At 37.5% G+C, this 13,981-nt stretch overlaps 1 protein-coding gene across 1 annotated transcript; it reads right to left on the bottom strand.

Annotated features, from left to right (window-relative positions):
- Positions 1 to 343: 343 nt before the first annotated feature.
- On the bottom strand, positions 344 to 13,202 carry LOC149280867 (required for excision 1-B domain-containing protein-like). Its single transcript, XM_089500039.1, has 5 exons — positions 13,101 to 13,202; positions 8,960 to 9,042; positions 6,385 to 6,589; positions 5,013 to 5,101; positions 344 to 416 (listed from the first exon to the last, which is right to left on the bottom strand). The coding sequence occupies exons 1-5, from the start codon at positions 13,200 to 13,202 to the stop codon at positions 344 to 346; spliced, it is 552 nt and encodes a 183-aa protein (XP_089356165.1).
- Between the last annotated feature and the right edge of the window lie 779 nt (positions 13,203 to 13,981).

Here is a 13,981-nt window from a genome sequence, read left to right as displayed (position 1 = left end):
ACCCAGCTAGAGGACTGCATTGGGAGGCAGGTCCCACGGGTCCGTGACCACGCATATGAAGAAAAAAAAATGACAAGCACTGTAGTGGCGCATTGTTTGCAACTGAAGTCCTGATGAAGGGGCTCTAGATTCATATAGGCTTTAGATGAGTTTCAAATTACTCATAATTTTCTGTAATTAAAGTTTCAGTTAATTAACTTAATTTATTATACTACAAACTGAGACAGCTCACGAAAGATGTAAAAAAAAAAAAAAAGCGATAGCTTAGTTCTGGTGAAGTTACAAATAAATATTTCCACTCCGCGCCTCACTTTCCATCCAGCAGTTCCCAAAGAGTGAAACTTCATTGTATTTCTTCACAGTCATACTTGAAATCCTGTAGTACTTCACTGATTGCTTCCACGGTTTTAATTATCCTAAAAGAACGGATGGAAACTATAAATAAACGGACATCTGGCTTGCATTATTCACAATATAGAAGTTTAGGTGGTGTTTATGAAACACCCAGCAGAAGGCTACACCGCTTGTTTAGAAGTGGGGTACTTGCAAGGTGCTGCTGTCGGTACATACATCAGTCACAATAGTAAAATGAACACACTTTCCACTTTTATGGATTATTATTAACAAGTTTGCCGTCCTACCATAAAACTTTTTTTTTTTCAGGCATTTCAAGAGCTTGCATAATTTTCCAAAATAGATTTAGTGAAAATTAACGATGGTGGCCCTGATGAAAATATTTTTGTGTAAGCAAACCTATTTTAAAATGACGATTCCTGGAAATGATTTTTCATTGATTGCATATATAATGCAGGAGCGAAAAAAAAACATAACTATTTTGTGCACGTTTCATATGATATTATATATCACACACTATATACAGTGTGTATATACTGTATAATGAACACAGCGTGAATTGAGGCTTTCACATTCTGGTAGAAATGTGTGCGTCAGGTTTACGATAAACCGTTTAGAATTATGAGTAATTCAAATCTAAATCTATTACCTTAATTGAGTCATTAAAGATCGCTTCGAAAGTTCTAGGTTTGTTTAAAGGCATCATCAAAACGTAGTTGGCTCTTTGTTTGATGTGTTCGACTCTCAGGCCATATTGCATGTAAATATATATCTTATTTGAAATACATCCAAATCACTCCGGAATTAGATACATATCAAAAGTACATTTAATAGGTTTTCAAATTTACTTCCATCACTCTCACTTCTGAATGATCAACAATAAATTCCACATTATTTAAAACATATGCGAATAAGGGGCCAAGGCTAAATAAAGGAAAATGCAGATATGCGACGGGCCTGCAGGGTTATAGAATTGCATGAGATTACAGATTATTACACACAGATCTACGTACAATTAAAACATATCACGCACCCGAGTGTGGACAGTTTAGAGACTACATCTTAATAGAGGCCATGATTATTAAGGAATTAGCAACAAAACTGTGTGTATACTGTTTTCACTAAACCCTATAGGGTAATGGGAGGGTGCGGGATCTATGACTTTTAGTGGAAAGGTACAGTCATATATAAAAATAAAAAAAATCCTTTTTAAAAGGTTGGGGTTTTTTTCAGGGTTTGCACAAAAGAAGGTCCATCTCAATAATTTTTAACTATGTCCGATCCTGCAAATTATAATTCTGGTCATACTTTCCTCAGTTGCACTATTTTTTTTCTTTATTTCTTGTTTTTTTATCATATTTAATTACAGTTTGGGGTGAGAATATGATCTTCTATGTATTCTTCAGGCCAAGGGGGTATGGACTGTACCCCAAAAGGACAGATGTGTCCAGCAATCAGAAGGCTGAGAGCATACATCTGTTGCTTTTTTATATATCCACCCTTGGTTCAAGCGAGTTATTTGTGAAACTGCACTGATGTGTTTTATTCTGGTTTATGAAGACTTACTTCTAGTTAACGAGTTAAAAAGCTGCATAGCTTTTCTACGTACAGTATATTCCCAAGATTGCATTATATATATTTTTTTCTAATAACATCCATTTTTTCCAAGTATACAAAACCTTGAGTGGCTCCTAAGAAAAATCTGTATATTAACAATATATCCTATCATATTTCTAGTAATGTTGCCCAACTTTATTAAAAAAAATAAATTCAAATTCTTTGGCATATTTTTTGCAAAATACTAAGAACGTTTGATTGCTTTTAACCCCTTCGTGACAAAGGCTGATTCTATTTTTTGTACCCTTCGTGACAATGGCTTTTATCGTTTCTGCGGTGTTTGTGTTTAGCTGTAATTTTCTCTTAACCCATTTACTAAACCCACACAAGTTATATATTGTTTTTTTCAGGACAAGAAGGGCTTCAGACACCATAATTTTTTAGATATGATGTAATTTTCTATAATAAAAATAATAAAATATGACGAAAAATTGAAAAAAAAAAAAAATTTCTCACTTTTATTTGAAAAATCTTTTATTCATCATAAAAAACTACTGAAAAAACCTGCTAAATAGATTCTACTATTTGTCCCGAGTTTAGAAATACCCAATGTTTTTATGTTTTTTTGCTTTCTTCTACACGTTATGGGGCAATAAGTACAAGTAGCGTTTTGCTATTTCAAAACCATTTTTCTCTGAATCTGGTAATTCTGTCTCCATGTGGTATTTGGGGCATCTTTGAAGCCAGCAAATTAAATTTACCCCACCAAACCATATATTTTTGAAAACTAGACACCCCAGGGTATTTTAGATGCTGATAGTTTAACCCTTTCCATGCACTAATCCTACCACCAACCCTTGTCAAAGTTTGTGATAGTAATTGTTTTTGCTGTTTTTTAAACATACTTTGTACTTCAGGTGTAAAATTACAGCTCCTGGTATGTTGTTGCTGTCACACAACACCCCGATATGTGTTCAGCAACATCTCCTGAGTACATTGATACCCCACATGCATGGGTTTGTCAGATTGTTTGGGGGCAAAAGGGCCAAATTTGGAACATGCCTCCTCAGCCGTATACCGCTGCATGGCAACAATTGCAGCAAAAATAGTGGGGAAGGAAAGGGTTAATGGCTCTAATAAAAAAAATTAAAAAAACCCTAAAAAAAAAGTACAAAAAAATAAAAAAAAGTAAAAAAAAATGTAAAAAAAAAAGAACCCCCAAAACAATTGCCACTATGCAAGATCACTGTTTATGCAGTGATCAATGGCAATGAAGGGGTTAATATTAAATGGGTGGCTCTTATAAGAGCCTTTGGATCAATATATATATATTATTGAGAATACCTAAAAACACACTGATCTGTCTCTCTCCCTCACTAGAAGCAAGTGAAGGAGGGAGGCAGATCCAATACTGATCAAAGGCAATGTTTAGAAAACATTGCCTTTGATTTAGCAAATCATGATCACTCTTATGAGTGATCTGACCACTAGGGGTGTTATTCACTGGATGTCCATGACATCCAGCAACACCCCCCCCCGATGATGACAGCAGGCTCCGCCCCCGGCTTGATGGGCGCCGCCATCTTGAAACACCGCATGTGTTTCGAAGACGCCGGCACCGGGAAGGTAAGTTGAGCATTTAGGAAGCGATCGCGAGTCGCTTCCTTTGCTAAACAGGTGTTGCAAAGATGCCTCGATACTGAGGCATCTTAGCAACACCAGCTAAGCAAAGGAAGCGACTCGCGATTGCTTCCTAAACCCGTTTTTCGGCGGCGGGCACCGCCATGTTTGAAAGACGTGCAGTCTTTCAAACATGTTTTTTTATTTGCTCCTAGGAGCGATCGGGGGGGGCCGGGAATGTTTTTTTTGGTGTTGCTCAATGCCTCGATGTCGAGGCATTAGAGCAACACCGTTTGAGTGAAAAAAATCGATCACGGATCGATTTTTTCACCCGTTTAAAGACGTGCCGGTCCTGGCACGTCAATTGTCATAATCGTCACGATTTTCGGTGACGTGCCCGGACCGGCAATTGTCATCAAGGGGTTAAACAACTCAATTGCAGTAGTCATCTGACAATCTTGCTGTTTATGGACATTTCACTAAATTGTGGAATATGAGCACAATTGCAGAGCTTTAAAATCAACTAAGTTTTGTTAGGCAATTAAGATTTGTTTAACTGTCAGATCTGTGCGGATTTGAAGTTATTCCAAAAAAAGCAGGAACCAGCAGAAACCATGACACCAGAAATATTTTTCCAGGGTATTAAAACATAGAATGAAAACTCCTGACGGTTATTATGACATCAATGGATAATCTGGAAATAAGTTCAGCTGCTCATTTTCACTCCCTAAAGTTAAAGCCATGTAATGAAAACCTGAAAAAGTATTTTTGGGAATTTTATAGAATGCATATATTTTCTTAAATTAAAATGTGACAATACTCATCATTTTGCTTAAAATTACTAAAACAGTATTATGTATCTGTAAAAAGGGAAATAAAATAAAGACTAAACATTTTTCTAAATAATTTTAATTGGTAAAGAAATAAATATAGTAAATGACAAAAAGTGAGCACAAACGTGGTTTTAGTGGGGGGAAGAATAAAATAAAAAAAACTGCTGAGCTGCATCAATTATATTTACTTTTTTAAATATCAATTTTTTCCAATAACAATTGTAAAATTATTTGTAAATTATCAAAATAATATTTTATTATTTTTTATCCTTGACCTTATATATCATTGTTGTAATGAAATGATTAAATAAATTACTTACAAAATGTGTTTCTGTGTATTTGCGCAAGTTAATTTAGCTAATTTTCTAATGTAATAAATCCCAGAAGGAGGGTTGTTAATTCAATTCCCTCACTTTACTTTTTATTAGGAAGGGCCACCGGTTCCTCCAACTACAGTAGCTCTGAGCTGGCCCTGTATATGTATAATTCAATTGGTTAGGAGAATGAAGAAATTTCACTGACCCTCACCTGGGCTATACCTTTACAATGTATAGTGAAGTCAAGCTTTTGAAACCAAAACTCTTCCCATAGTGAGTAAACACCAAAGTGTACTGGTATAAGAGAAAACATGGGAGACTGCATTCTTACTTTTGTTTTAGTGTTTGCACCTCTTCTTGGTAGTCTTCCTGACTGGGGTGGTCCTGGGAGTTTTGTTTGGCCAACTGTAGTCTTGCCGTCTGAAAGAGGACGCAAATCAGTACAATAACAAATGCACCACAAAGCCCTAGAACCTCTCTTACCTTTTTTGTTTGTGTTGTGATGGTTACCACAATGGCTGCAGTTCCCTTGTTATGTAGGCCCTAGCTGCCTAAATGTGGTCTTTGGTCATGGCACCCTTGGTTCTTTCTAATTTATATTCTTATATGTGGAAATATTGATTTAAAAAAAAAATAGTATGGTGTACAACAACAAAAAAATTAAGACCACACAATGATTTGGTATGACTTTACAACATTGCAATGGCCTTGCAAGGTTTCTTCGGTTCCAATAGTTGCATTCCAGATAGCAATATAAGGTTTTCCACCATCTCAGGAACAAACAACGTACATTTTAAACAAAATTTGGTCTATTCACAAATCTTAGATTGCCGGACACTCGCTACACTCCACTGCTCAGTGAGCAAGCATCTCCAACAAGCATCTCCTAGCTTCTGTGATTTGACTTAATTTGTGTCACTATTAACCCCTTAATGACAAAGCCTGTACATGTACGGGCTCAAAATGCATTGTTTTCAATGTGTTTAGGGACTGCCCATTGTCCTTAAGGGGTTAATATCTGCTTTGGTGAGGCTTGAGGTGCACATAATCTAAGTAAATGAGTGACATTAAAATGTCTCATAATGACAGTTATTGAGTTTGAAGATGAAGAGAACCTGTTGTAAGTGGAGAATATGTGGGGTTGGGGCACATAATAAAGGAATATATGGAGAAGCGTAGGTGCTAGTCTGTCTTCCACAGTACCTCTGTTTTGTTTGTGGTAAATCCATTCCTAGTTTTTGCCTTCAGTCCTGCTTCCTGGGAGTGTTTGGGTTTTTTTTTTACATCAGTGTCAAGAATCAGTATTTCCAGACATGTATAAGTCATGTTCCACCCATGTAACACCAAAATTCTGCACACTTTGCAAACCTGTTTCAAGCCAAAGCAGCTGTTGCGCATGAGCAGTGGCCATAACTCACTTCTGTTTAAGTTAGGACTTGAAATGTTGGTCAGCTGGCAACATAACTTAATATTTCTTAGCTTGCTGTCCCTGTGTTTTGTGTTACTTTGGTTGCACCAACTGAAATGAGTCTCTAATAAACTTAAGTGATGACATGAAGGAAAGGAAACAATACCAAGAGCTCAAGCCCAGAAAAGAGCTAGGAAATCACAGGAAAACCATAACAAGTGCAAGAAAAAGAATGAAAGACAATACATACTAGAAAGCAAGAGGAAATGTTATATTAGAAAAATCAGCACAATACCAGTTCTAACTTCTCTTTTTCCATTTCTTGGAGTTTCTCCAAGTGTTCAGACAGGTCAGGTCTATCGTGCACCTCCCGGAATCGATCTTTCATCTGGATTAGTTCTTTATTAATGCCATTGAAGGCCTTGGTGATTTCGTGAACCAGCTGCCGGTACCGGATGAAATCATAGTGCGGGCCAGACTTCAAATAGGCCTGGTGACCCCTGAAAGGAAGATATGTTAACTCTTGCAACATCAGTCAAGCATGCCATTTATAGCACCGCTGGCTCCTATGGAATTGCAAGGGTGAAAACTAAAATGAGGAGGTTATGTGTTTTGATATTTTTTTAATGTATTCAATATTGTTGTACACACATCCATAATATTAGCTTCCGTGTGTTAAAACTCTTAAATTCCGAATACGTACTCCGTTATAATACGAAACTACATCCAAGCTCTGTTCAGTAAGGATAGGAAGAAACAAATGTTAAATTCTATCAGACATTAGAGAATCTGTCACCTGTATGAATCATAAATTTGATTATTAAGCATTAAATTTAAATATTATTACAAACAGTTGCAGCTTCTCTTTAAATCCACATCTGGAAAACATTGGAGATTTTAATCCTCTATAACATAAATACGATTAACACATTGGGGAAAGCGATATAGAAAGTGGTACATTTCTCTGTCTATAAAGCTTAAGGGGGACACCAAACCAACAGATGTCCTTCAATCAAACATTCTCCAATATCCTGTCATATGGTAATGTTTAACTCTTGTATTATTTATATAAATAATATGTACATATATTTTTTTTAAAAAACAGAGATATGGAGAACAAACAATATATTCAAAACAATTTTTGGACGTGGGTGCTAAAAAAAAAAAAAAAGTTGTAGATTGACCCTGGGAACTTAATTTGCAAAACCTTAACTATGTTCATGGAGCGGACTTTACATAAAAAACATAAGAAAACAGCAGATGTATTTTTGAAAGGATGTGTTAAAAGTGTATTCACCAGATCTGTACCAGATCTGGCTGGTAGAGCGTTTTGTGGATATGGCTTTTTAAGTAGAACAGTCCAATGCACTCACATTTAAGTTGGAGTGCAAAACACTTAGATCCAATTTGAAGGGGTTGAGGGAAGCACATAGATATTCGTGCTGATGGTATATATTAGATGCGCTGGTATAGTTCACGTTTTTGATATACCATAAGCTGTCTGCCTTTCCTTGTTCTTCTACTCTTGAGGTATAGACTGTACCTGTCAGTGCTTTTTCATGATTGTGTTTTCAAGGGACTACTTTTTTGAAATGGTCAATCTAGTCAAATAACCAGGGTTGTCTTTAATAATAATGGAGCCCTGGCAAGCCTCCTTCCCACTTATCCTATAGGAGATGGAGACATCAAATGGTACACAAGGTGGCCCTTTCATTAGCTACATACTCAATCTAACCATGCTGTTTATATACTACACACAAGTCCCAACATACACACCCCAGGAGCTAGATACATATTTTTTTTATTAATCTGTATTGCTAGTGTACCCTGCTAGAATTATTTTTAAGCAGTTTCCAATAGACAATATTATCTAACGTATTACAAATACACTTGAGGGGGACCAGTCAGCAGTAAGCAAAAATTAAAATCAGAAAGCTCTTCACATTGTTATTCTTTAGAAACAAAAAAAAGCTGTTTAAATAGGCGTAACAAGAAGTAAAACATTACTTTGGATTCCTGATGAAGTCCAGATGAGTTGAATAAATACGGAACAATGAAATAACTTGTATTTTATTTCAAAGAGGGCCAGGGCTAAATCAATCCAAGTTCCTCTTAGACTGTATACACAACTTAAAAAATGTGTGCATGTCCAGGAATATTCTATATACACATAAGGGCTAGACTAGCCCTAAGAGATTTTGCAGACCCAACATAATCTAACTACAATTTGACTTTGTCTCTAAGACCCAGAAAGTCCAGGTAACTGTGGTCTCGTGTTAAGAGCTCATCGTGCTGGCTGGATTTATGAGGCCCTTTCCTGCTTTAAAGCTGAAGATATTTGTAAAATTAAATCTAGGGACATTTTTTCATGTGTTCCAACATCAGGCTCACAGCACCCCATACTCACGCGATCTGCTGCTCCAACCCGACCACATGGTACATGAGCATAACAATGGCCTGTCATGTCCAGCCGTCACAGTTACACTATGAAGACTGGGCAATTGGTGTGGTTCCCTTAGACACAACATCAATTGCATTCTAGCCTGTTAACAAATTGATCTGAAAATATTCACTTGCTTATTTCCTCTAAAGATTCGATGACATGAAAGCACCACAGAAATGTTTAATAAGGTTTCTATGGCAACAACCCATGAGTACCTTTTTTGTGTCACACAACAATTAAGTGTTCCTGGTAACATTTTACTTGATTAAAGAATTGTTTCCGGGAAAGGTTTGGGCATTTAACAGTACTTGATGTCTCTCAAGGTTTGTGAAAATTAACAAAATACAAACTTGATTATCTTCAAACAAATATTTAGATCCCCATGGAAACCATGGAGACAAAGGAGTTCATATTTTTCTCTGCTTACTCTTCAAATAGCCTGTAGGCCTCCACACGCTCAGCTTGCAACTCATAAAACCTCTGTATGAGGTGTCGGAAGTCGTTATCCACCTGAAAGTAAAACAGAAACAGCAAGAAGAAATAGTTATATTTTAAGGTGGTTAGCAACCTTACATGTCACATTATAAGGGAGATACATTAATAATTCACAATATATATTTGATGGACAAGCTTATGTGCATGGTACATCATAACCCACAATCATTAAACATGATCGGACCTGTTGTCTCTTCATTTTATGTTTACTTTATTTAGAAACTATATTTTTGTTATTTTAAAACGTAAAAATCGAAATAAAGAAAATAAAAATGGAGGTGCGTTATTTTACTCACCAGAGAATCAAGTCTAGTTTTCAGGGAAAATTATTTAAAAAAGAAATAGCATACTTGCCAACATTTTAGATTTCCAAATTGTGCCAGCTGTGTTGGCGGGTTGGCTAAAAGCGGGGAGGAAGGGGTGCTAGACTGGAGTGAGTGGTACCAGAGGCATGGCCAACTGCCCATCTCACCTGAAGAACCACCTCCTAGCACTCAGCAAGGTGAGCATCAACAACACATACCTTCATTGATTTTACACCTCACTGGGCTGGTATGGGGAGATCAAATGATCTCCCAAACTGGCCTATGGTGGGGCAGTGCCCTGCGAAAATAAGTACATTTGAGGGGTATGCAATAGTTGTCAGCCACTACCAAGTTTAGCACATTCTATCTAAAGACTTGACCTTGTTTGCTTGCACACTGGTCTACTAGTTTCAGCATTAGCAACTACTAACAAAGTCAAGGCGTAAGTTGTTTTGAGTAATTTCCAATGCAATGTGAAGGCCTGCATTCGGTAATTAAACACACGTGTTGTTGTACTGGGAGCAGTATGATAACTTTCACTGGTGGAAAGTATGGTGAGACCTACAGGCACATTATTAGTTACCAGTGACCGCATTGTCTGGAGAGGGTGAGTCATTAATGAGGAGTTGGGGTCTGGCCTAAGAGTTTTCTTAGAAAGTTGCTATACATCGCCACCTGCTGGTGCAGTAAGGATACTGCATGCAAAATGCAGCATAGACCAATGATTTTGAAACCCTTTATCAAATATTATGTAAAAAAGGATAGTCTTGAAACAATATTATTTGTTAAAAGAGATACAATTGTAAAGTTTTTTTGTTTAAAAAAAATGCTGACACTCCCTCTTTTTAAAAGGTACCGCTTCTTGGACATCTAGTCAAATAAATGCAGTGGCCACCTTACCCTGCCTATGGTGTGTAGGTTTAGATTAAGGTGGCCACATGGGAGCCGTAACGGACATGTGTACCGCAACAGAATAGACCTCAGTTTATTTTACACCTTCCTGGGCTAGTCAAGGAAGGTCAACTGGCGCATGATCCTCACTGCCTACAGATACAGGAGAGTTGGGCAGCTACCAAGGACAGTGTCTGGAAATTGTGATTGTTGGGTGGTGTGTGTGCCACCTACCACTAGTACTGGTGAATTCCAACCCTTCTTAATAATTTTATGCCATTCATAACTTTTGACAGGAACACAAAAGGTGGCACTGGAGGCCATAAAGGGCCAGAGCAACTCAAAAGGGATTAAGGCTTCGGGGGAAAAAAGCCTGATTTTTCTATAAAATACTATAGTGCAAATAATGTTTTAAATAAATGGAACAGCACCTTAAAGTACAAGAACCAAGTTAATATGCATAGATCTTTAGTGGGATAGATGATCGGCATAAAATGTATCTGTAATCACCAATAAGACTTCTGGTGCTTCTATAGAAACAACAAAACACCTTATATCCCTGCTAGTAAAAAATAAAGAAATAAAAAATACCTCTTCACTGCCTACCAACCTATAGGTATTAACCTTCTTGCAAACAGTAAGGTACCAGGTACAGCACAAAACGCTATAGGACCTGTGATGTTCCTGGTACATCATGGGTTAAAATGAGCAAGCGACACCAATGCCACGTGGGATAGCAGGGCAAGGGCTTTCTGATGCCAAATCAGGCTGAGTCATATTGATACTATTTTCTATATGTTGAGGGTCCTTTACATGACACAAGGTCTGAGCCAAATTTATTTTAAAACTAGTACATATATATATATATATATATATATATATATATATATATATATATATATATATATATATATATATACACATATATATATATATATATATATATATATATATATATATATATATATATATATATATATATATATATATATATATATAGTGGAAACGTTGTCCTAATATAAAATTCCATAAATTTGCTAACGATTTGGCTGGTTTGGGCATATACTTTTTTTTTCCTGCACCATTGAGTTTTTTTTCATGATGCCAATGTGCTTACGGTAAATGGTAAGCATTTTTTTTATTAACCATTTAATTAACAGATCCACGCATAGCATGTCCCCTGCAGACACCGGTAAGCTAGGCAGACTTAAATTGCTTTTAAAATTATTAAAAAAAATATATATATATATATATATATATATATATATATATAATACAATAAGAGTAACTCTCTTAGCTAATCAACTTTCTTCCTGTAATATAAAACATTCTACTGAAACCAGAAAGCTCATTCGTGTTGCCAAAATATAAAGTGTAAATTTGTAATAGTGTTAGGAAGAAATAGTTCAATGTTTTAATAAGTGTAACAAAGGGAATTATTGCCTGGCAGGAGCTGTGTGTGTTTAGGTGACTGGGGAAGCTAATGCTGATGCACGGCACTACTGGTTAGAGCACCACTCACTACTCACTACTCACCATTCTATAGTTATGATCACACCGGACTCCGACAAGCAAATTTCTGCACAGCTTCCTGAAACCTGCTGTGTGTAACACCAAAGATCAGTCGCCTCCCTTATCACAAGGAGGAACCAATCTGCTCAGCTGGGCTTATTCTCAGCAGCTCCTCTCAAAGTACAGGAAGACTCATGACAGCTTCGATCACACAGGGCCGTGTTAATGCACAGCTATTGTGGGTCAAAATGAGTGTTCGCCATGGATCGTACAAGTCACAGGCGTTCCTTATTGGACAGATAATACATTTTACATGTCTCCGACTAGCAAGTATAAAGTAGGCAGCTACATGCTAGCCACGTGTATGCATTCTAGTATTCTACTTCTAGTAAACAAACATCCTGACTCCTTATCACGCTTCTAGTGGTAAACAATAGAATGGCTCTGTTTTAATAACCCAGCATCACAGTCAGACTAATGAAAGTCTGCGGAGGAACAGACTTCATTAGCATTGACATAAGGAGTCAGCTCAGAGTAGGGAGCATCATCCAAAATACCATGACAGCCTCCTTGACCACAGATAAAGGAACTTTATTGTATATTGTCCAATATTCCAAATGGCCAATGAAGGACAGGTATTATGAATAGGAATAATGTATTTTATTTATATATACCCCTTTTATAAATGCGTTTTCCACTGTTTCCCTATCAAAAGACATACTATCCTCCTTTAAAGAGGGACATTTGGAAGTTATGTTAAAAATGTGAAACCATTTTGCACTCTCATGACTTGTTGTGAAATGTGCATGTTCCAATTTTGACCAGGCAACAGCTTGAAGCATGATTTCCCCATGCATGTGCTGTACGCAAGAGGTGTTGCTGAATAAAAGTACTGTATTGGCTCGATTATAGGCCAGACCCTTCAAGTTTGTGCTATTTTAAAGAAAAAAAAAATACACGAGTGGAATGGTAAAACGGTATTTTACCTAATGAACAGGAATACATGTATTGTAACATTTTTGGTATCTATTATGCAGTTAGTCAGCATATTTTATATATAAGCAGAAAACCAATAGCCATTTAAAGGACCCCCCTTGATTCAGAATGGACCTTACTTAAAGATGTGCCCCTCTGCCCCCCAGATATGCCACTCTGCCCAGAGATATGTTTTATAACCCTTGATATGTCACTCTGCCCCCTTCTATGCTTTATAACCCGATATGGCACCCTGATATGCCGCTCAGCACACCTCCCCCAGACTAACCAATGCATCCCCAGACTTCCTGGTGAGACTTTATGGTGTCTAGCGGGGGCAGCCGTTGTACGTCTGCGAGATGCACATAGACAACCTCTGCTGCGTCTTGCCACTTCCGCCGGGGCTTCTATGCTGACGCTCAAAGCCCCGGCAGCAGCGGAAGTTATCTGCGCTATGTGCTCAAACAACCTCCACTGCTGCTGGCTGGTCATGTCACGCCGGCGCTTGGTCAAATAAGCCCCGTGAATGTGCCAGCAGCAGGGGTTGTCTGCATCGCGCAGATGCCCACTGGCTGCCAGAGATGAGGATCCAGGTCTGCAGCACTGCAGGGTATCGGGATCCTAACCCTGCTGCTGGCCCGCAGCAGGGATAAATGATAAAGAAAAGAAAAATAAACACCTGCCCAGAACCGCATGTCCCGGGTGCTGGGCAATATAAATTGCGCATCCCTGCACGAAACCCCGATTATAGGCCGCACTCCCACTTTAAAGACTTAAAGGGGGGGGGGGGGGAGTGCGGCCTATATTCGGGCCAATATGGTAACTATCTTTGTTCTTTCACATATCTTAGAAAAAACACGGATAAACTGCAAAATAGATTTGAATTTTTTTTTTTTTCTAATACGCCCCTAACCAGGCTCCTTGTGCCATCTAGTTTTTGAAAATATATAGTTCTATGGGGTTAAATTTAAATAAGCGACCTCTACTGTTCCTCTGAAACATGGGCACAGCAAACTGACAGTTAACGTGTTGACCACTAAAATGTTTGAATGAAAAAAAAAAAAAGTGTAAAAATGTCCTGAGCTGTCAACTTCCAAATAAACATACTTTTGTTTGGAGATTATAAATCATCTAACTTCTATGGGGGACCAAAACCGAGCATTAAATCTGCCCTGTAATCCTTGTTAAAAGCTAAACATTAACCTCCTTGAGTGAAAAACCCGTTCCGCCACTCAACTTTTCACTGTGATTTCTATAATCCAGATCTTACT

The sequence above is a fragment of the Sceloporus occidentalis genome, unplaced genomic scaffold (genome assembly GCF_023333645.1).
Source record: "Sceloporus occidentalis isolate IW3139 unplaced genomic scaffold, rSceOcc1.0.p SCAF_145, whole genome shotgun sequence".
In the NCBI taxonomy this organism is placed as follows: Eukaryota; Metazoa; Chordata; class Lepidosauria; order Squamata; family Phrynosomatidae; genus Sceloporus; species Sceloporus occidentalis.
Note: the sequence above shows the minus strand (reverse complement) of the source record. Positions and strands in the feature narration are given on the sequence as shown.